Source organism: Gekko japonicus, unplaced genomic scaffold (assembly GCF_001447785.1).
Source record: "Gekko japonicus isolate JY-2015 unplaced genomic scaffold, Gekko_japonicus_V1.1 scaffold88, whole genome shotgun sequence".
NCBI lineage: Eukaryota > Metazoa > Chordata > Lepidosauria > Squamata > Gekkonidae > Gekko > Gekko japonicus.
Window position 1 is genome coordinate 1,559,986 of NW_015160209.1, and position 22,725 is coordinate 1,582,710.

Genomic DNA, 22,725 nt, shown 5'->3' on the forward strand with positions numbered 1-22,725 from the left:
TTTTACAAATGCAGTAATTTTTTCATCATCTGTTTCTTTGGGGAAAAATAATCACTTAGCTTCTTCTACAAGAAGAGAAAAGTTATAGTCATTATGAGATGAGTCATTATGAACAAGTCTTTAAGGCTCATTTGTTCTACCCTTACTTAATCCAGAGAGCACATTTCTAGGCTTTATAATTGGAATTAATCAAGAGTATTTCAGTAGAAAAGTGGTATGGCTGCAATTGTGGGCACACCATGATTAAAGACAGCACAGTCTGGCCTTAAAGTGAACAATACCACACAAATCTTTGCGAAAGAAAGAAAGAAAGAAAAGAAAGAAAAGAAAGAAAAGAAAAGAAAAGAAAAGAAAAGAAAAGAAAAGAAAAGAAAAGAAAGAAAGAAAGAAAGAAAGAAGGCAGTGAATCAATTTGCCTTAAAACAACAAACACAATTGTACTGGGTAAACTTATCTTTTTAAAACAAATAATATACAAAAAGAATTGCATAGTAACATTTCAAGCACAGAGTCACCATAGCTGGGTAACCAAGGCATTTATATGTGCTGCTATTAAAGTCAGCCAGTTCTGGAGATGTTAATGGTGTAAACTGGAGGAAAACAGTCAATGTCCTTACTTTGAAAGAATCTCAACTTTAGGAACAGCTAATAAAAGCTATTTTGTTCTTTTTTAAAAAAATATTTTGTGCGATAGTTGTAACAGTCTAAAGAAAGTAGTCCGAAATGCCCAGATTCCTCAAATTACAGCAGATAATGTTTGTTCATAGGTTTCACATCAACATAGGCACATATTTTAGAATCTGTTCACAAGCAAGATATTTTGGTCCATTTCAGATGAGAGGTGATGTTTTATTTTGGCTCCACAAAACTTAGTGAAATAAGTCTTCTGAAGGTGGTGCATAAGAAAATCCAATGAATGCATCATCTGCTTCCAGCACGCTGGCATTTATGATATTATAGTCAGAAGAAATGCAAACTGAATATGGTACCATCTCTTCTGTAAATGCCATGTCAAAATTCCTAATATCATCGGGACCAGCCTAGGAAATAAAAAAACAAATGTATAAACATGTTATAATATAGAAATGAAGATCTTTTCCTTGTTTCTAATTCAGTGGTTCTTACATTAGTTCAAACTAGGAAGGTCCTTCCTTTTTTTTTTTTTTTTAGCAAACTGAGTACACTTGGCCATTATACTAATATTTATTTTTATTTTATTAGTAGCTCCATAAGAAATAGTGTCCTTTACGTATAGTTTTCCTTCTCAAAGTTATTTTGTTTGCATTATTCTCTACTGTACAATCCTGTTCCTACTGAATTTTTCATTGGTTGCATTACGCTGTATGACTGCACTGTTTTATATCCTGTGGTACACCTTGAAGCTCAGGCAGACTATAAATAAAAATAAAATGTTGTCATCTTTGCATTCTGCAGTTTCAAACTACTCAAGTTCAATTCTTGGGAAAATTCTTATATTCTAATTTCTCAAGATAATATGAAGCATTATACCTACCACATTAGGGTTAAACGGTGGTGAGATCTTTTTTTGAAGGAGGTCAGTCCAGTTGAGAGACTCAAAGAAGGGATGCCTTTGAATTTCAAGCTGAAATATAAGATAGATAAAGATATATTGATCTTTTTATACATGTTGCATACAGCTGTCTGGAAAGCATCAGAAAGCTGTTTCACTGTCCAGATTACAAGCTTTACACTTTGCTAGAACTGCACACACAAACTAGTTTCAGAAGTTAAAACTCTTATAGAAATTCAAAACCATTGACTGAGTACATGGCTTTTTATAGCTTTACAGTCTGTGCTATAATACTTGAATGCCTGTAGTGGATCCCTGTAGCTTGACATAAAAACACTAGGAATGTTGACCCCACTTGATCAAATTAGTGCTCTTTTAAGAACTCAAATAAAAAAGTCATGAGAACACTACCATATTGACTGAGCTGTGAATCCTGACACCTCCAGTTCAAATACTACAAATTCATTAAGCTGATTTCTCTTGAAAGCTCAGCATTTGCAACAAGACTAATAATACAGACTACCCTAAAAGATCGCTGTAAGGATTATTGAGACAATGTGATGCCATGCTCTATATAAATACCATGCACCATTTATTACATTAATTATGGACTAAATTGCCTTCTACCCATCTGCTGTTATACCAGTAGAGTCCTTCAAATTGTCTGTAAGTGACAAGTTTTCTGGCTGAGAAAATTCAGCCCAGATCCATGGAAAATTAGCTTTCTTTATTTAGCATTCAGATTAATGGAATTCAAGCATAGTCCCGCCTTATCTGTCCAATTGATTTCAATGTGAGCAGTGTGATTTTCTCAGGATTTTTGCCATTGTGTTGATTTTCTACTTTATGCAAAATATTTTTCTTAACACCAATGGACCTGCAATTTCAGCAGCACAGTTCAGTGTGTTTTTAGTCACCCAATTATTTGAACAGCAACAACATGGATTATATTAAGCAACCTTAATAATTTGCCATGTTGGGAAATATATTTTATTTTCTGGAAGGAACAGCAGCAGGCAAACTCATATTATTTTGAAACATTTCATATAAAGCAATTTCATACTTTTTAGTATTATCATGGCAACTAATATTTTTAAAAGACATGCTGACATGTAGAATTTGCTATTCTCATCTAGCAGCATTATGGTACTAAACATGACATATTTATTTACTAACTACTTGGTTTCACAGCAGATATATTACATACAAAGTCTTCTTTAGCTCCAAGTCTCTTTTGCCGGTTTTTCTCCAAAAGTTCTTCTAGAATAGACCATGCTGTAAGACTGATGCCTGGCCTTAAATTGAGGGGTTTGTGAAGAATGTTTTCATACATTTCGGAAACATCACGGCAGTAAAAAGGAGGCTAGAGGGAAAAAAATACAATTATAAAGCTAAATAAGATTGATGGACTTGTTTACAGTATGCGGGTATAAATTTGGTATAGTATAAAAAGGTCTAGGTTTGGAATGATCCTCCATGCCACATTCAAGAAAGTTCACTTTAGAATTACAGAATCACTAGGGAGCAAAGCCCATTGTAGATGAAGACAATGGGCCCTAGAAAGGTAGGGTGGGTGGGTGGTAGATAGATAGTTAGATGGATACATAGAGGGGCTTGGAGAAAGAGAGGAAGGAAGTACGGAAGGAAGGAAGGCAGGAAGGCAGGAAGATGGGGGAGGGGGGAGACATAGACAGACAGTCAGTAAGCCAGACGGACAGGGAGGGAGGAAGGGAGGGGGGGAAGAAGTGAAAGCGATGGGGATGAAGGGAGAAAGTGAGAGAGGGAAAGAATGAAGGGAGACAGGGAAAAACAAAGAGTGAGGAAGGGGGGGTAGTGGGGAAAAAGGAGCAGCAGGGGTTGGCTCAGTGCCGCTGCGGCCCCTCGCCTGCTGGCCCCGGAAAGCTGGCTATTGGGGGGGGAGCAGCGAAAATCAAGAGGTGGGAAAACAGGTATGCGATAAAGGGGGGGGGAATCCGGCCACTTCGAGCGGTAATGAGCTGCCACCGGCGGCCTTCCACTGATTCCCTCCAGCCCTGGCTAGTTGGGCAGGGGGAGGGGGGAGTGTTTTGAGGTGGGACGTAGGCAACATGGCCAATGGAAGCTGGGGAAGCTTCTGACAGACAGCGCAAGCCTCCAAACACTGTTGGTGTGCATTTTCTCTCTGCTGCGTGACCCTGCGTCTTACTCAATTATATATAAGGGCGAGATAGCGTTGGAAGGGACCTCCAGATGTGGCAACAACACAGACAGAGCTGGTTTAGCATATTTTGCTGCCCCAAAAGTGCCCACTTCCCATGCTGCCCCAATAGGCTCTAAGTTCTGGAGACCTGCAGAAGTGGAGTGGATCATGCCTATACTCACATGGACCAAGGCAGCCTGTCTCAGGCAGAAACACACACTTCCTCCTATGCAGCCCACTGGGGCTCCCATCTTGGAGCCCAGCACAGCAGACAGAGCTCTCCTCTGGTGCCACTTTTGCCAGCACCTCTGCAGCTCATTTGCACCCAGGCAGCAGCAACACATGACTGATGGAAGGCAACGAGTTGTGAACTGGATGCCTCCCTCCACACTATGCCAAGGCCCCCTACCAGTCTGGCACCCAGAGTGGCCATTTAGATTCTGAACTAGTTCTGACCATGAGATGGTGGCATGAACCTTCTCTCTTGGGGAGGGGGCAGCATCATGAGAAGAGGCACATGCCTTAACTCACATAGCTCCTGCCTCAGATGCAGTGTTCCCTCTAAGCTGAGTTAGTGTGAGCTAGCTCACAGGTTTTTAGCCTCCAGCTCACAGATTTTTGTCTTTGCTCAAGAAGGATGGCTCCAGAGCAAACTAATTTATGCAGCAGCCAAATCACTCACTCACAAGTTTAATGCCAGTAGCTCACAAAGTAGGATTTTTGCTCACAAGACTCCACAACTTAGAGGGAGCATTGCTCAGATGCATCCAAGGTGGGCTGCAAAGAGAGGCATTTTTGCAGCTTGCCTTTGATCACATGGGCACAACCACTGGAGGAGGGTGCTTGGGGTGCTTCACTAGCCTGGGCTGGCAGGGGAAGGGTGATGAAAAGCAGCTAGAAGGGAATGGTAACACCTGACCCTGCTGTACCCCTGCTTAAAATCCAAGGGGGCATTTACCTCTGTATTTTTAATTACAAATGCAGCTGTCTCAGCAACTTACTGTTGGAAGGTAGAACACAAGCACAAAAATCTCCTTTAGAAACGGAAAGCAATACAAAACTTCTGCCCAATCTCCTCATGGTTGGTTGTTCTCTGCAAGAACGATGTTCCAGGTGCACCTACCTGGCAGGTAACACACCCATCCCCTCTGCTCCTTTACACTGTGTTGCTGGTGGCCATCTAAACCAAGTGGCCCCAGATTGTGTCAGAAGCAACAGGTGACACACCTGCCAGCTGCCATCATAGATACAATCTGCCAGAGCTGGCTGCTTGGCTGTGATCTGGCTCCAGTCTGGGGTGCTCCAGAAGGAAGCGTGGGGTGAGTGCCTCCTTCTAAAATTGCTGCAAAGGCAGCTGGATGAAAGCTGAGTACATGTAGCCCCAAGCTGTGTTGGAAAAAAACAGCAGCTCCTCCCTCACCACTGCTGCTTTCCCAAAACACTGGCCCACTGGGAAAACTCCTGATGAAACAAATGGTCACGTCCGCCCCTGACAAGGGAGAATGGGAATGTGTTGCTAATGTCCTGGACACTGATACTGGCAGTCTTTTCAAGCTTATTCCATTCTACTCAGCAATGAATAGCATCATTGCCACTTCAGTTGTCTGTTTCATTTGTCCTATGTGACATCATCTGTTTCCACTAGAAAGCCAATGAAGGTCATGTTAGTTTTTAGCAACTAAATACCCCAAAGCAACACAAGACAAAGCCATTGTGACCTGCCAAAGCAGCCTGTTCACAAAAATGTACAACCTCTGAAAGCAGATATATTCTTAATAAAATTGCTAATAGGAGCTATCCTGTTGGCTGAAACATCTAATCCATCTCTTCCAGCATCCTGTTTACAGCACTGGCCATTCACATGCTTCAAATGCTTACAGGAAACCATGAAGGCATCAGCCTTCCCTGCTGTTGCCTCCCAGCAACTGGCATTCAGGAAACTGCTTTAGATACATAGTATGAAAAACATTAAATACCTACCAGACCATAAAGCATTTCATACAAAACAGCACCAAGGCACCACCAATCTACTGTGTTATCATAGGGTTGCTTTCTGATCACCTCTGGGGCCAGGTACTGTATGAGGAAAAGAAAGAGTAAGCAGTGATGTTAAAAAGCGAGTGTTGTAAAATTATTATTATTATTATTATTACTTCGATTTGTTATCCCGCCCTAACCCCTAAAGGTCTCTGGGCGGCTTACAGAGCGTGCTAATCACATTTTACCAAGTCTAACCTAGGGCCACAGATATACAGGGGTGGTGACAACCCTACCAGGCACCCTTTCCGGCGGATCTTCGATTGTTGTCCTATTCTTGCGGGCGGTAGTCGGCGGCGTCCTTTCCTGGTGCTGGTCTTTTGGAGTTCCCTTTCTTCCTGGCTGTAGCGATTCATTTCCGGCCAGGACCAACCGCACTTCCACGCATGCTCCGCTGTGGCCTCTGTCCAATGAGGCTCCGGCCTGCTGCGTTGCTCCGCCTCCGCACCAGCTGGTCCGGCCCCTTCGATCACTTGCTCCTCGCCAGCCACCATTTCTTCTCCGCCACCGCCGTCGACCACTGCTTCGCTTCACCGCTCGCCGCTGCATCACAGGGACGGGTGCCCCCCCCGCTCTAGTAGCAGGTACCCATTAGTCTAATCGCCATTTAAGGATGCCAACAGTCTCATTTAGGAGAGGTGATCACTGTATGTGTTTTGTCCATCAATCTACTTCATAAGCAGTGATGAAAAGGAATATTTTGGCACTTTAATGGCTAACAGGTATATTGAAGCAATAGTGTTCATAGACTAGAGCCCGTTTAATGAATCTGATGAAGTGGGCCTGAGTAGAGTTCTGAGTAGACATGCTTAGGACTGCTCTCATAGACTGACATCTCAGCCCTGAACCTCACTGAAAGACATCTTAAACTCACAAAAACAAGGTAATTGTAGTGGTATAACAGGATAACTATGTATGCCACAATTTGATCTTATGGAAATATGAACACAGTAAAAAATCAACACACTGTCTTGAAATCACAAACTATGGTACAAGAATAATATCCTCTCTAGAAAATGCAGTCCAAATCCACTGCTTTATAGTGCTTCATTTGGTCTGTTGTTTTCACTTAGTTAAAAAGGAGAGCTGTTGATTTCAACTAAACTATTCTGTTTTGCCAACTGGAAAGATGCCAAATTACTGTCCAACTTAAAAACAAAGGGCAGACAAGTTTTCAAAGGTTCAGAGAATTGTCATACCAAAAAGGCAGCTTTCTACTTGGCACCAATTGACTTTTTACCTTGTGCATCACCTAAAGTTTATCTCCAGCACAGTTAATTCAAGGACTATGAAGTTAGCTCTCAAGCTTTAAGGGATTTGTGTATTTCAGCCTGTGACGACCTCTTCTCTGGGAAGGTCTAGTTTTACTTTAAAATGTTCTTTATGTTTGCTCTCAGGGTAATCTGGCTGCCACCAGGGAAATTTAGGATTTCCCGACCTTGTCCTTTAATATTTTTCCTACTGGTTTTGGTATTGTGACCCAGGGTTTGGGCTTTCGAAGGACTATGTGTTTCCTGGGAAGAATTTCGTTCAGAACTTGTGTCTTAAATAAAAGTAGATTTATTTGATGTTCACACACTCTTCCCTCTTATTGACAGGGATCAGAGCATGTCACTTTGTAACAATATTTTCCTTAGGCCATATATGGTTACTGTTTCTTTATGCTTTAACTTTTCATAACACACACAAGACTTCTCTCTCTCAGACCTTAAAACGAACAAACTGCTTAACTCTTTTACTACACAGAACAAATCTTTCCCTCACAGGGACCTCAGGACAACTCTCATATTAACTGCTTTTATACAGCACTCTCTGCTGACTAACTGTTTTACTCAACTGTCATACCTAACAGACACACCAGATAGACATTCCAATCATCCACACAGCATCAATTCCAAACCCCCTCCCCCTCTCTGTCACTCACCAGTCATATCCCTTGCTTGTCCAGCACTCTAGATTCCTCACACAGCTATGCCAACCAAACTTTTAAACACACACACACACAGTAAAACATGGAATCGTTACACAGCCAGTGTCCAGAGAAACATTTGGACTAATGCTGGGATTTGTTGCTATAATGGGAGGCTTCCAATTTTTAGTTCTTCCTCCCAGAATGTCAGGGGTGCAACCTGACACCAGATCCACTTTAATCTGTGTGCTTGCTCAACACTTTGCAAAAAATGCTGACTAGAAAAGGCTTTAATATCATGGCCTGATAAATCTCTCCCCCCCCCCCCAATTTTCCTAACAGCCAGCCTGAGGAAGAGTTCTGGAGAATATGAATGTTTGCATACTGTTGGTATCACTGAGGTTTGTCCTAATAAAAGTTATTACGTGTCATTTGTAGGGTTACCACATCCCATCTGGCTACTGGAGGGGGATGGGAGGGTACAGTTGCCAGATCCATTTTGGGAAACTCCTGGAGATTTGGGGATGGAGCCCGGGGAGGACAGGGAGCTCAGTGAGGTACAATACCAGCACACTCTCCAAATCATCCATCTTCTCTAGGGAACTGATCTCTGTAGTCTGGAGATGAACTGTAATGTTGGGGGATCCCCAGGTCCCACTTGGAGGCTTGCATCTTTTTGTTCCTGTTTTTTGAATTTTACTCTTTTGTTCATGTTTTTGAATTTTACTCTGGACCAATCCAACTGTCTGCAACTCCTACCCTTTGTTTTGTTTCTGATGTCAGCCAACACAGCTACTTTCAAGTACAAAGCAAAACAATCAGGGTAAAGAACATACAACTGTACATAACGAACAATTTGGCTCAACACAGGTGCCTCTCTGCCCATTAAACACTTGCTGCAAAATAAAGCAAATCTCTTTTCAAGGAACAACTTACTTCTGGCGTCCCACAAAATGTTGCTGTTGTGTCAGAAGTAGCCATTCCTTCTTTACAAAGCCCAAAGTCTGTTAACACAACATGTCCCTGCACAGAAAACAGAGATTTCTATTGTAAAACTATGTAAAATGTTAATGCTAGAGCTCTGGGACAACAGGAGAGATTTAATGCTTACCACTGAATCTAGAAGTATGTTTTCTGGTTTCAGATCCCTGGTTATGGGAACAATAATTGTAAATTAATGCCTTGCTACAGTCAGAACCAAAATTAAGTAAAACTTCTAGAAATAAACAGCAACTTTGCTGCATAAATCTTTAAAAAGGAAACAGCCTTCTGGGTAAACAGGGACACTATTATTTGTAAGAGTCAGAAGTAAATACATGTTGTATTAGCAAAGAGTTTATTTTAATCCTTGTGGTCATTTTTATCATCTACATCATTACCTGTATACAATATCTATGGAGTGTAAGTAGCCCAGTGCACTGGCTATTTCAGCAGCATAAAACCTGGCCCTGTGTTCAGGAAAGGAACGTTCTCTTTGCAAATGAAAGAAGAGCTGTAAATATGCAAAGCAGCAGTTAAATTAATATAGCACTTAAAATAATAATTTATATCATTTCTCTTAGCAATATATCGTACGTGTTAAGTTTCCTATGAACAACTATCAACACTGTGAAAACAGATTCTGTGTATAGTAATTCACATCCTTCCTTTAGCCATTTCCTCCTTTTGTCACCTCTGTAATCCTGTATACTTTAACTGCAGTTGATAATCCAGTGGACAGGAGTCTGCATTTCAAATCTGATGTGGGGCTAACAAAAAGTTCTACACGGGGTGACTAAAATTGGTTGTGTTGCATGCTAGGAATCTAACCTCTCACCCCCCAACAAGAAGATATTAACTAGTTTAACCACTGCAGCAGACTAGCTAGTGAATGTATATGGGGAAACAATACCATGGTCTTTACAAAGGTCAATGATCTTGCATTAACTTCCTGCAATATATCATCACAACGTCTGTCCCAAGTGTAATCAAATAATTGTTTCTGCCAGTTTAGTGGGCATGATTCTTCTACCAGAGAAAGAAACCCCAAAATATACCTACCTCCCCTCCATTAACAAAATCCAGAACAAAGTAAAGCTTCTCTGTAGTTTGGAATGAATAATGCAATCCCACTAAAAATGGATGTTTCACATTTTTCAAGAGCACATTACGTTCAGCCATAATATGTTTTTGCTGCAAGGAAGTGAAAGGTCAATAAGTAAATAGGAACAATTTTGTAATTGAAAGGAAAGATGAAATATCTAATTTCCTTTTACCTCTTTCCTGTTGAGAACAATTTTCTTCTGTAGTACTTTAACAGCATAGAACTTCCCATCCAGTTTTCTTTTTGCAAGAAGAACCTAAAGAGTTTCCATATTGAATGACAGTCAATTCTGGTATTAAAACATTAAACTGGAGTAAGAGCATAATTTGGCCAATAATCATTATTTCATGGTCTTTTCATGTAGTTCACATTCCCTTCATGTCACCAGTACAAAGGATTTCCCCAAAAAAGCTTGAATAGAATGGAATAAAATAAATAAGAATGAAGCATACCTTGCCAAAGCTTCCCTTCCCAATAACTTTCAGGAAATCAAAATCTGTTGGTTTAGCACTAGAAGGGATTCAGGATAAAGAAAGTTATTTAGGGTAGTCAAGAGGGAAGTAACAGTAACTATTTTATTTTGTAGCCCAATGGCAAAATAGACAGAACTGTACCCCACTATTCTGGATTTTATTATATTTCTATTATATATTATAATATATATTTCTAATGACTCTCTTGCTTCTTGATGTTCACAATCAATGTTTACCAATTTGGCACTTCTTACACTTTTCAGTCCTACTCAATATTAAATATTCCACCCCACATTTTCTGTATATTTCTCTTCACCGTGTTTTAACAGTTGTTTTTTGCTCAATATTTATTTCACTAATTTCTAAAAGGTTCATCTTTTTCAATTTAGTTTTTCACTAAGCCCAGACACAGGGACAGTTTTACTTGTTATCAAACTAGAAAATTTCCTCCTCCTCAGACTACTCAAAATGGTAAATATGTAGCTTTTTCACAGTTAACAATTAAAGTCAGTCTTACATTTGGTTTATATTTAACTAAACCTACTGAGGATTTCCAGATGGTCCCAGGTTGATAGTTTGTGAGGTAGAGTTTAGCTGTTGAAAGTAAGAGGAAAAAAAAGTCACATCAAAGTTTTATATATTTTATTTATTAGAAGAACTTTCCTGTATATTTTAGGTACTTCGGTTTGAAAAGAACCAATGTAATTGTTATTAATAAGGCTCCCTCTCATAACCTTGGAAAATCAGGTTTTGAAAGGGAGCATTATTAATAACAATTATGTTGGTTCTTTTGGAACCAACCAGCAGTTTCAGTCATTGCTGGGATGTTCTCAATGCAAGTAACAAGCACTTGGAGTATAAATTGCTTCCTACCGTTCAGTTCTTTTTTTCTAGACTAGTACTCTTATTTTTAAAACAACATAGACTTTGCTCCTATGTTCTCCACATAGCTTTGTATGCTGACCACCAGAAAAGAGTATCATCACATCAAAACAAGCAGAGACTGACAAAGGAGAAGTAACTATTAAAACAAACACTGATAAGGATTTGGAAGCAACTTCAACAAGCACTGACTATAAATTTAAATACATTGAGTACTCCATTCATCGCACTTCAAAGGTGTTGTATATAAAGACTGCATACTGTTTCAAGCTCTCACAGCTATTTGGCTGATTAGTAAACTACAGAAATCTCTTCAGCAAATTTAGTCCAAAAAAGCCTGATCCAAGTCTTTCTAGTCTATCTCTGTTTTAAGGTTTACTTACAGCCAAAGCTCTCAACACTATACTCAGCTAAATGTAAATAAGATACTGAAATGTTGACACAAAAGAGGAAAACAAGTACCAAGTGCATCCTGCCATTGAGCATTTCTTTAAAAGAGGAGAGTTTTCCAACGCTGATACTACAGCAGTGTGTAACTGTCACAATAAAAAGCCTGATGCACATTTATATGACACATGAAGCAGCCTTATATGTAGGGTTGCCAAGTGTGAATTCAGCCACAGCGGGGGACTCCCGGCTGGTGGCTGGAACGCGCGGGTGCCGCAACCACGTTGCCTGGAAGGGACGTGGGCATGCCAGGCACGCTGGGGGCGGGGCCACGACCATCCAAGGGAAAACCATAGAGTTTTCCTTCGGGTGACCGTGGCCCTGTGCCCGGCGAGCCCACGTCACTTCCAGGCGACGTGCACGTCGGGGTGGAGTTCCTCCCGGAGCCCGATCCGCCGGTGGCGGGGAACGGGCCTTTGGGGCGAGGGTTTCCCCGCCCCTTGGGGGACTTGGCAAGCCTACTTATATGGAATTGGTCCATTGGTTTATCAAGGTCAATTCTGTCTATTCAGACTGGCAGTGGCTCTCTATTGCATCAAGTACAGATTTTTCACATCACCTACTACCTGATCCTTTTAAATGAAGATGTCAGTGATTGAAGGCAAGATCTTCTGCTTGCCAAGCAGATGCTGTACCACTAGGCCACAGCCCTTTCCAATAATAATAGCTATGTGATGTGATGCTGGAGCAATTAACTCACACAAGATCGTGGCTCCTTTTCAATTAACTGGAATAAATCACAATCTCACATCAAATTTGCTCTTCTGATATCACATTGAGAAGACCACTTATTTGAACAACCCCCCCCCCCAATGTTTGAAAGTGGCATATCACTGAAATAGAAGGAAGGATTCATGGAACTTTCATTATGTGCCTTTTATGACCAGTTCTCTGAACTGGTATCTAAGAACAACATCCTTAATCTGTTGTAGTATGTCCTCACCCAACCTAACACTTCTTAGATTACAGATGGTGTCACACTAGAAGCCTTTACCACAAGCAACTGCAGGCACAATAAAAGGGGAGGGGGGTCCACTAAGCACTTAGTGTAGCATTATATTTCTATGCTAGATTTTTTATGGGAAATATATAGCATTATATATAGCATATATACAGATTTTTATGGGAAATATATAGCATTATATTTCTATGCTAGATTTTTATGGGAAATATATGGACAACCTCATGTCATGTTTACTTCAAAATAAGTAATTGTACAGTTAAGCTGAGAAACAGTAACCACTAAAAAGGGAAGGAGAAAACTTAATTAGTTCCTGTTCACTTGCAGCGGCCCTGACATTCCTAAACTGATCCTTAATCAGCTCTTGCTCAGGACGTATGTTTGTGTATTAATTTCTGCTTTTCACTTTGCAGCCCAAACAACTGCCTCTTACCTTTAGTGTAACAGTGCAATTGAGAAATAATGGGAAAAAACATTAATGAGCAACTACTCAGCTGCAAAAAAGCACTAATTAAAGTGTACCTACTTTCCCAAACAAGAAATATGTAACTATTTATTTATTTATTTATTTATTAGATTTATACCCCACTCCTCACGAAGCAGGCTCAGGGTGGATGGATCATGACCACTGTGAGTGAACACAAAGTAATTAATAAAACTGAGAATCAGAAACAAAACGGGAAAGAACAACCTTTAAATGGATAGCAGCCATAGGAAGACTGAATTGCTCTCTGTGAATCTACACTACACTGGTTGCAATTGCATTTTAGGAACGAAAAAGGTCATTACAAATGATGTCCAAAAAGGGGGGGTGGACGGACGCCACAGAGAACGATGGAATTCAATTGGCTGGCAATGACATCATCTTGATGCCTTGAGCCTATTTCCACATGGCAAAGAATTCTCTGTGATGCTCAGTAGACCTGTAGAATTATTATTCCAGAACTATAGACAGATTATATATGGATCTTGATCTTCAGACAGTGACCCAACAGTTAAAGAATAATGCATTACTAAAAGGAGATAGTGAAGTATGTGGCAATAGCCACATAGTTCATTTAAAGTGAGGAAGTCATCACAAGTAGGCGTAATAAACATTTTGTTCCTGGTACTTGTGTATCTTAAGATATTTTGGTAACTATTACCCTTGTAACCCTCAAGATAACATATTCTCCCAATTATGAAGTAACAAGATTCTAAGCCTTCTTGGCAGATGGACTCGGAATAATTTGTAAGTCTAAATTCCTTCCCTGGTATGTTGCAAGCTCCACAGTACTGAAGAAGAGAACTAGCTTTCTTCTATTGTCATCTTATTAAACAGAGCTATCAGATGTTAAGGTAAGTAGAGGAACTAAAAGCAGCTTTCAGATATTTAACTACCTTGTAAGGGAAGCAAAAGAGCATGGCTGACATCAAACATACAAAACTTTCTCTCACATAAACTTTGGAATATGTTAAGAATTAGGGGATGGATCCAAAGAATACTCTGATTCAAGAGGAAGGCACTTTTACTCATGTGGGGAGCAAAGAATTCTGCAGTTCCCACACATTTTTCACTTGACCTGCAGGGGGCCCCCCCAATGCTCCATTCAACAGTTTTTGAGAGAGTTCCCCAACACTCAGCAATAAGCTATTCCATGATGGGGGACACACACACACATGACATAATGGGAATGCTCCACTCATGGTCTTTGGATCCAGCATTAGGTGTGAACTTCAAAATTTTAAAATATGAGCTCCCCCTGGAAAAAAAAAGGTGCAATTTAAGCATGAACGGTAAACAACTATTCCCCTTCAGGAAATACGGAATTTTTCAGTCCAATTTGCCTGTTACACTAGGGGGCCAATGTAAGATCTGGCTTAACTGGTTCTGCAACTAGTGTACTTTGTTAACTGTCCCCAGGCGCTGATATTATTTATTTATTAGGTTTATATCCTGCCCTATACCAAAAATGAGCTCAAAGCGGCACACAACAATTAGGCTCTAAATAAATAATAGCACCATATAATAAAATCAAGTTAAAACAATCAGACAATAAAACAAGATGGTAGCAAAAACAGGCAAAAACTCTAGGGAAGTCCTTAATGCCTCCTGTAGGATGACTAGTTCGATGATGCATTTCTGTGAGCTCCATTTCGCAGGCCTTGTGGAACTGTACCAAGTCCCACAGAGCCCGGATCTCACATGGGAGCGTGTTCCACCAGGCCGGGGCCAGGGCAGAAAAAGCCCTGGCCCTGGTCAAGGCTAAGTGGACATCTTTCAGGCCAGGGACTACCAGTAGGTGTTGCTCAGCAGAGCGCAAGGCTCTCTGGGGCATATAAAGGGAGAGATGGTCCCATAGGTATGCTGGTCCCAGGCCTCATAAGGCTTTAAATGTCAATACCATAAACTTGAACTGGATCCAGTACTCAACTGGCAGCCAGTGCAGTTGGCAGAGCACCAGCTGAATGCACGCTCATACATATGTTGCCGTCAGCAAGCACACCACTGCATTCTGCACTAGCTTCAGTTTCCAGGTAAGGTTCAAGGGCAACCCCGTGTAGAGCGAGTTACAGTAATCCAGCCTGGATCACTGTAGCTAAGTCATGGGAGGTGAGATACGGAACCAGCTGCCTGACCAGCCAAAGATGATAAAAGGCCGACCTGGCAACCATGGTGACCTGGGCCTCCATCGAAATTGAGACATCCAGGATCACCCCAGCTCCTCAGTGCTGGGGTCAATGATGCCCCACCAAGTGTTGGGAGCTGGATTCCAGCCATGGAATCCATCCGTCTGTCCATCAACAGATAAAGCTGGCTGTCATTAGCATACTTATGGCAGCCTAGCCCAAACCCCCGGATCAACTGGGCAAGGGGACACATCTAGATGTTGCACAACATCAGAACACCCCACATTCAAGTGGGTGCCGCTGGGACAGCTCCTCCCAAAGCACCACCCTCTGTCCCCAACCATGAAGGAAGGAGGAGAGCAGTTCCCCATATTCCTACATCAGTGAAGTAGTGGGTCAAGAGGCTGTAATCAACCCTGTCGAACGCTGCTGTTAAATCTAAAAGCACCAGCAGCGCTGACCAGGGGTGTAGCCAGAACATTTGAGGTGGTGGGGTGTTGGGAAATCGGGGGGGGGAGCAGTGGAGGGAGGGAGGGAGGGGGAGGGAGAGAGAGAGAGAGAGAGAGAGAGAGAGAGAGAGAGAGAGAGAGAGAGAGAGATCCCATTGGAAGGCAGGTAAAGAAGAGAAGTGGGAGTTGTGGGGCATGGGGCATGAGTTAGGGGGGACTGCCCCTAAATGCCCCACTGTGGCTTCAGGCCTGGTTCTGACCCACCTCGATCCAGGTGTCTCCGGAGGTCATCTGTGAAGGTGACCAGTGCAGTCTCCATCCCGTGGCCAGGGTGGAAACTGGACTGGAATGGATCTAGGATGGAGGTGTCATCCAAGAAAACCTGGAGCTGCTCAACTTCTACATACAGACAACATCTATATACAGACTTAGATGGGTTAGTTCCTAGCTGGATGCATATTTAGATGATGTATCTTTGGTATCTGTTTGTCCAATTTATAGGGATACTTTTCATGTGGATCCCAAGGATGTGGACAAGATCCTTGGACAGGTAAGACCTACCACCTGTATTCTTGACCCTTGCCCTTCCTGGCAGATAAAAGCTACCAGAGGGGGACTGGCTGGGTGGGTAAGGGGAGTCATAAATGCATCCTTGAGAGCGGGAGTTGTGCTGCTCGTGCTCATGGAGGCAATGATTAGACCTGTTTTTGAAAAGAAACCTCCCTGAGCCCTACTATGTTGGAAACTTTCTGGCCAGTCTCCAATCTTCCATTCTTAGGCAAGGTATTAGATCGCGTTGTTGCTTCTCAGCTCCAGGGGTTCTTGGAACAGTCCGATCTTCTGGACTCACTTCAATCTGGCTTCAGGCCAGGATTTGGAACAGAGACTGCTTTGGTCGCCTTGGTTTATAAACTCTATCGAGAACTAGACAGGGAGAATGTGGAAAATGTCAGGCCCTTAGACAGTACAGCTGAAGCTGCAGCCAGTATGGTGGAGGATAAGACCCTAAATGTTGCCTACCGAGATAGATGGGATCCTAACAGCAGAGGACAGTGTAGCATCAGCATGTACTGACTGCAGGAGGATAATATATGTCTCCTTCCAAGACATGCAGCATAGAGCTACATCACTCTGTATCCCACACTTATGTGAGAGCATTGGTAAGATGTTGATGATGGGAACTTAGTAACAATTCTCTCCCAAGACATGAATCTCCAAACCCGGACATCAAGGGACCTACCAGGTGAACACACTGAGAGAGTAAAGTCCCCAGCGAAGGCAAGCATGATGGAAAAGCAGCTATGTAACAGCAACTGTCTCAGTAACCAGCCCTTTAAGTAAGCATCTGTTCACAGGTATTATCTTCTGGGGAAAGAATTTGGAAGGAGTTGAGCGGATTTGGAGAATCCTAGTGTTCCATTCAAGGGGTATGGAGTCAGAGGTTAGGTCCCCAGTCCACATGTTGGGTCCCCAAGAAGCTACTCCCCTCCCCACAAAAAACACATCACAAGTTTCCTGCCCACTGTGGTTAAGATTTCACCAGCTGGAGTGCAATTGTTGAGTTCTAGTCTTGCTGCCTTTCTTTTTCCATCCAAAGCTGTTACCAGCAGGACTCCTATATAATGGCTGCGCCTGCTATTGTTATGTTAGCTCTTTTTGCATTGTGAATGCAATTTTAACAGTGTTGTCTGCGAGGCACAGCATCTCAACTGGATTTGTACGCCCCACTGCAGGGGAAGCAGATCTCCACTGGACCATAGGACTGGGACATCAGTGTGCACTAAAAAAAAAGGTCCATAATGAAGGATGCAACGGCTGAAATTATGCAAAATATAGCTGTAATACTACAAGAATTACAGCTGAGGAGGTAAAGCAAGGACTTGCTTCAGTTTCTTGTGTAATCTAATGCAATGTAGAATGATCACTAACAATGGTGCAGAAGAAGGGCAATTTCGTCAGGCCCCTTCCTGTGGGGTTCCTAACTGCCATCTACAGATAAAAGTAGCAGAAGCAGCCCTGACACACCTCATACCCATTCTGCATGTTATCTGCCTAGTGATCTCATTAGTCCACGGAATGGGTGCTTCCAAGAAAGGCATGCTCTTTGCCCCACTGCTGAGGCTTCACCAGTGACATCTGCCCTTTGGCATGCACACATCTGGTGTCTGCTGAGGGAGTCTGTCTGTTCTGGCATAGGAGACTGACATATGGAAGCCTGCCCTTGCTGAGACTGAAAACAGCTTTGCTCAGACATATTTGTAACATGCCTTGAAGACCTAAGTGGCAGGAAAGTAGGGCATAAATCTTTAAAATAAATAATAAGTAAATGTCAGAGAAGTACACTTGCAATGCAGAAAGTATTAGTATAACCCACTCCTATCTAAAAGCAGACAATTTTTAACCTTCTAGAAGGGGATGCTGCCAGATCACTTACCTTTTGACTGTTCCTTTCATCCTCATCTTCAGATGGATCAGACTGGTGCTTTGGATTATCCATCTGAAGAAATGCTCTGACGTCTGGGCTAAAAATGATAACGAAACCCATACATTATAAAGAATGATATGTTATGCCACTTCTTGAACGTCTCTATTTCACTATAAATTCTTACAAACACAAAAAATTACCACTACCTGGCTTTTTTATCAATAAGCACAGACCATGAGGGTGACACATACAAACAGAAAGAACACAGAAGGGACTTTCTTATGATTTATAATTATAAAACTGAAATTATATTAAAACAGGTAGTTATTCAGTTAGTTCTACCAGCTCTGAAATAATCTAAGTTTCCCCTTCTACCTCTAAAGCACAGGCTAATTAAATAACCTGCATCCCCTACCAGGAAAACCTATTTCCTTTCTAACTTTTTCAGCATCATGCATGGTTTCTAATTAGTTAATAAAATTAAACTTTAAAAACTGCACAAACCAAATTTCATACAACTGAATGAAAAGCAACAGAAATAGCAGCAGCAAAAGCACTGCTAAAAACCTTCTGAAAGAATTGTTTTAACAAGCTGCAGGAAAGCTAGCAGTACAGACAAAAGTGTTAGTGTCATCTGTGCATTCCACAGAATGAGCCCTGTATCACAGAGGTGGCTGGCCTGAAGGAAGGATTGCTTAAGGAAGGTGGGGAGATAGCAGACAAGGTGAATGAATTCTTTGTATCTGCTTTCACTGTGGGAAATGTGAGGCACATACCCATTCCACAGTCACTGTTTCTGGGAAGGGTGTTCAAAGAACTGAGTCAAACAGAGGTACTGAGAGATGAAATTGTAAGACATCCAGGCGTACTGAAAACCAGTAAGTCTGCAGTTCCAGATGGCATACACCCAAGGGTTCTTAAAGAACTCAAATATGAAATTGCTGATCTACGAACAAGCATATTCAGCTTGCTGCTAAGATTGGGCTCTGTGCCCGATGACTGGAAAATAGCAAAACGTCACACCGGTGTTATGTCCGCTGACCGCCACTAGGCAGCGGTATGCAACCCAAGCTTGGCTCCAAAAGAACAATAGGGACTAGGATCCTGAGTCTCCCAGTTACCAGCAGTATGCAACCCGAGCTTAGCTCCAAAAGAACAATAGGGACTAGGATCCTGAGTCTCCCAGTTAGCACCTATAGGAACTGTGGTGGGAAGTTCAAACCTTCCAATGGGACGGATGGGTGTGCCCCAGGGACTGTATATAGTGGCTGCCCCGGCCGGTAAAGTTGTTGTGTACCAATAAACTATGAGCTGTTAATCACAAAGCGTCCAGCTTCTCCATGCATCGAACCCAGTATGCAACAACCAGGTTTTTAAAAAAGAGATCCAGAGTGGAGCCAGGAATTTAGAGGATAGTTCGCCTAACATCTGTTCCAGGCAGGGCTCTTTTTGTAGCAGGAACTCCTTTGCATATTAGGCCACACCCCCTAATGTAGCCAATCCTCCAAGAGCTTACAGAGCTCTTCTTACAGGAGCTACTGTAAGCTCTTGGAGGATTGGCTACATTAGGGGTGTGTCGCTTAATATGCAAATGAGTACCTGCTACAAAAAGAACCCTGGTTCCAGGTAAATAGTAGAAACTGTTATTAAAGAAAGAATTATTAAGCACATTAAGGAACAAAGGATGTTGAGGGAAATCAACATTATTAAGAAATGGGGGGGGGGGCACCCAATGAAATTGTTGGGAAATAGGTTCAAACTTGACAAAAAGAAGTACTTCTTTACCCAGTAAGTAATTCCTCATTTGGAATACTGTGTGCAGAATTCAGGAGAGGTAGGGATGGCTATAAGCACAGATAGCTTTAAAAGGGGGTCAGACAGATTCATAGAGGAGAGATCCATCAATGGCTACTAGTTGTGGTGGCCGAAGGGAGCCTCCATATCCATGGAGTCTACATCCCCTTCATATTTGAGGGCATGAGGATTTAAAAATGAAAAAGGATGCTCCCCTGAGATACACAGGACCCTCTAAAGGTAGTGGGATCAGAAACTAAAACGAAAACAATGCAGCTAAGCTAGAATTATATAAATCACACAAGTGATGCAACATTAACTTCTGACCCTTTAACATATTGTCCCAATCTGTTATCAAACTAATTTTTACAATCACATGAACTAGGAATCCATTGTTTTATTTTCAGAATTTAGATACATGTCATAATGTCATAATATAACCTTAAGGCTAATAAGGGTTGAACAACAGTCAACATAAGGAGGAATTATTTGTTTACTTAAAACAATTTTATGCTGCCTTTCCACCTGATCAAGGACCCCAAGTCAGTGCACATAAACAAACATTAAACCATTATATTTAGGGCATTAAAACAATGTTTTCAGCAGCAATCCTCAAAGTGCTTAGTTTAGAGCAGTCCAATAAAAGCATAACTGTCTTGTTGAATCAGACCAAAAGCCCCATCTAATCCTGCACTATCTCTTACCATGACCCAGCAGATGCTCCTCACAAGGTCTCGAGAAGGGCGTGATTAGCTAGCCACTGTTTTTGTGCATTATCTGGTAATAAGAAGTACACTATTATAACCCCTTATATGGGATCAATTTGTGGATTAAGTTTCCATTATAGGATATGTCACTTATCCTCTTATCCAAATGTCCCTTATTGGGGGGGAAATACACTTACTGATTGCATAGTTCTGGCTGTCGTACTAAATTTTGAATGAATTCATTTAGTCCTGCTCTTCTCTGTTTAATGAAGTCTGAAAGAAAGAAAAATAGGAAAAGTAAAATAGAGTTTATTTTCTACAAACGGTGGGGTTTTTTTTTTTAAGGTAAATTCAAACTGAAATCAGGGGAACAGCAAAACCATGCACCATCCTGAGAACGGGAAAGCCTGTTACTAATTCTCTAATTGTAGACACTTCATAGTCCTATGCAAGTCAGTGAAATATACATATGGTTATTGAAGGATTACTGTTCACACATCTGGGGGATTTTGGCTTTTCCAGGGCACAGTGTGAAGTACTATGAAAATGCAAAGTGGTTTAACCTTAGTTCTGGAAGGAACCCAAATCCTGTAAGTCTACCATCTGTACACAGCTGCATTGTTAGAAGGCAAGGGATAGCCAACCCACTTTTTGATAAATATTATGCCATATTCCTCTAGGTAGCAAACCATAGGCAGAGATCACCAAAGTCTGCATGGCTGTTAACAGAAAGGCAGATGATAGGGCAACTTTTTTCCAGCAGCTGCACATCAAGCTGGAAGAAGCAGGAGGATGGCTCCCCTTCTAAGCAGAGTACTGATCAGACAGCTGAAAGAAGAGAAAAGACTACTAGATGGGAGGAGTTACAAGCCTGAATGATACAGATGAAGTATGTCAAAAATTGGAAGAAGTAACACCCTTGTTTGAAGATTTGATGCACAATATTATAGAGATAGGGAAGATACCAAATTCATGGAATGAGGCACTGATAACTCTCATACACAAATCTGGCACAGAAGATAATGATGTAAAAAACTACAGGTCCATCTCCCTGTTGAATGTAGATTATAAGATATTTGCGACAATTATAGCAACTAGGTTTAAAAAAGTGATGGCACAAGACATACATCAAGATCAGTCAGGCTTTCTTTCAAAAAGGCAAATAAAGAAGAATATAAGAACCATCATTAACAACACTGAGTACTATGAACAGCAACCAGGTAAAAAGTTGGCACTGGTGTTTCTTGATGCGGAAAAAGCCTTTGACAATGTCAATTGGGACTTTCTAAAGCAAAAACTGGATTTATGGGAATGTGGACAACAGTTTATGAAGATGATAGAGGCAATATATACAGAACAATGGGCAAAAATAATATTGAATGGAGAATTAACACAGAATATAGCTATAGAAAAAGGGACCCGACAAGGCTGTCCGCTCTCCCCATTACTTTTTATTTTTGGGATGGAGACTCTATGCGATGTAGTGAGAGAAAGTATGGAACTCAGGGGTTTGAAAATTAAAGGAGAACACTTTAGACTCCAAGCATTCACAGATGACTTGGTATTTATCTTAGAGAACCCAACGACTTCAATAAGGTCCTTACTAAAACTGACACAAGACTATGGAGCAGTTGCTGGTCTTAAAGCAAATATAAAAAAAACAAAAATGTTGACAAAAATTGTACTAAAGAAGATATAGAAGAAATCCAAATGATTCCAAATATAGATGTAGTAAAAAAAGTTAAATATTTAGGTATTAACATTTCAAATAAGAATAACAGTCTATACGAAAATATCTACAAAATCATTCTAGAAGAGGTAAAAAAGGATTTACAAAAATGGCAAGACTTGCATATATCATTTATGGACAGAATAGCCACTATTAAGATGAATATTCTTCAGCGAATATTATTTTTAGCACAATGCATACCCATTTTGAAAAACAACAATTTTTTTGAAGAACTAAACAAACAGGTTAGGAAATTTATTTGGCAAGCGAAAAGACCAGGTGTCAAAATGGAACTACTTTGAGAGAGAAAAAAACAAAGGAGGACTTGAATACCAGATTGGAGTCTTTACTATCAAGCCGCATCTTTAGCCTGGATACGAGAATGGATCTTGTTGGAAGATAAGAGGTTATTAAAATTAGAAGGTCATGATCTACACATGGGCTGGCATGCCTATGTGTGCTTTGATAAAGGGACCCGGGGGCGCGGCTCTCCCGGCCTCTCCCACGCG

The 22,725-nt window shown here is 41.4% G+C and overlaps 1 protein-coding gene across 1 annotated transcript in view; it reads right to left on the reverse strand.

Annotated features, from left to right (window-relative positions):
* Positions 1-407: 407 nt before the first annotated feature.
* The window catches only part of LOC107108501 (serine/threonine-protein kinase Sgk3), a 98,730-nt gene continuing 76,412 nt past the window's right edge, over positions 408-22,725 (reverse strand). Inside the window, exons 5-17 of the mRNA XM_015408941.1 lie at positions 20,685-20,760; positions 17,996-18,083; positions 10,757-10,806; positions 10,192-10,249; positions 9,912-9,995; positions 9,697-9,828; positions 9,036-9,148; positions 8,768-8,804; positions 8,593-8,679; positions 5,691-5,786; positions 2,739-2,894; positions 1,514-1,603; positions 408-1,040 (exon numbers count right to left, since the gene is read on the reverse strand). Coding sequence (XP_015264427.1) covers positions 870-1,040; positions 1,514-1,603; positions 2,739-2,894; positions 5,691-5,786; positions 8,593-8,679; positions 8,768-8,804; positions 9,036-9,148; positions 9,697-9,828; positions 9,912-9,995; positions 10,192-10,249; positions 10,757-10,806; positions 17,996-18,083; positions 20,685-20,760 — 1,238 coding nt within the window. The 3' untranslated portion in view covers positions 408-869. The remainder of the gene's footprint in view (positions 1,041-1,513; positions 1,604-2,738; positions 2,895-5,690; positions 5,787-8,592; positions 8,680-8,767; positions 8,805-9,035; positions 9,149-9,696; positions 9,829-9,911; positions 9,996-10,191; positions 10,250-10,756; positions 10,807-17,995; positions 18,084-20,684; positions 20,761-22,725) is intronic.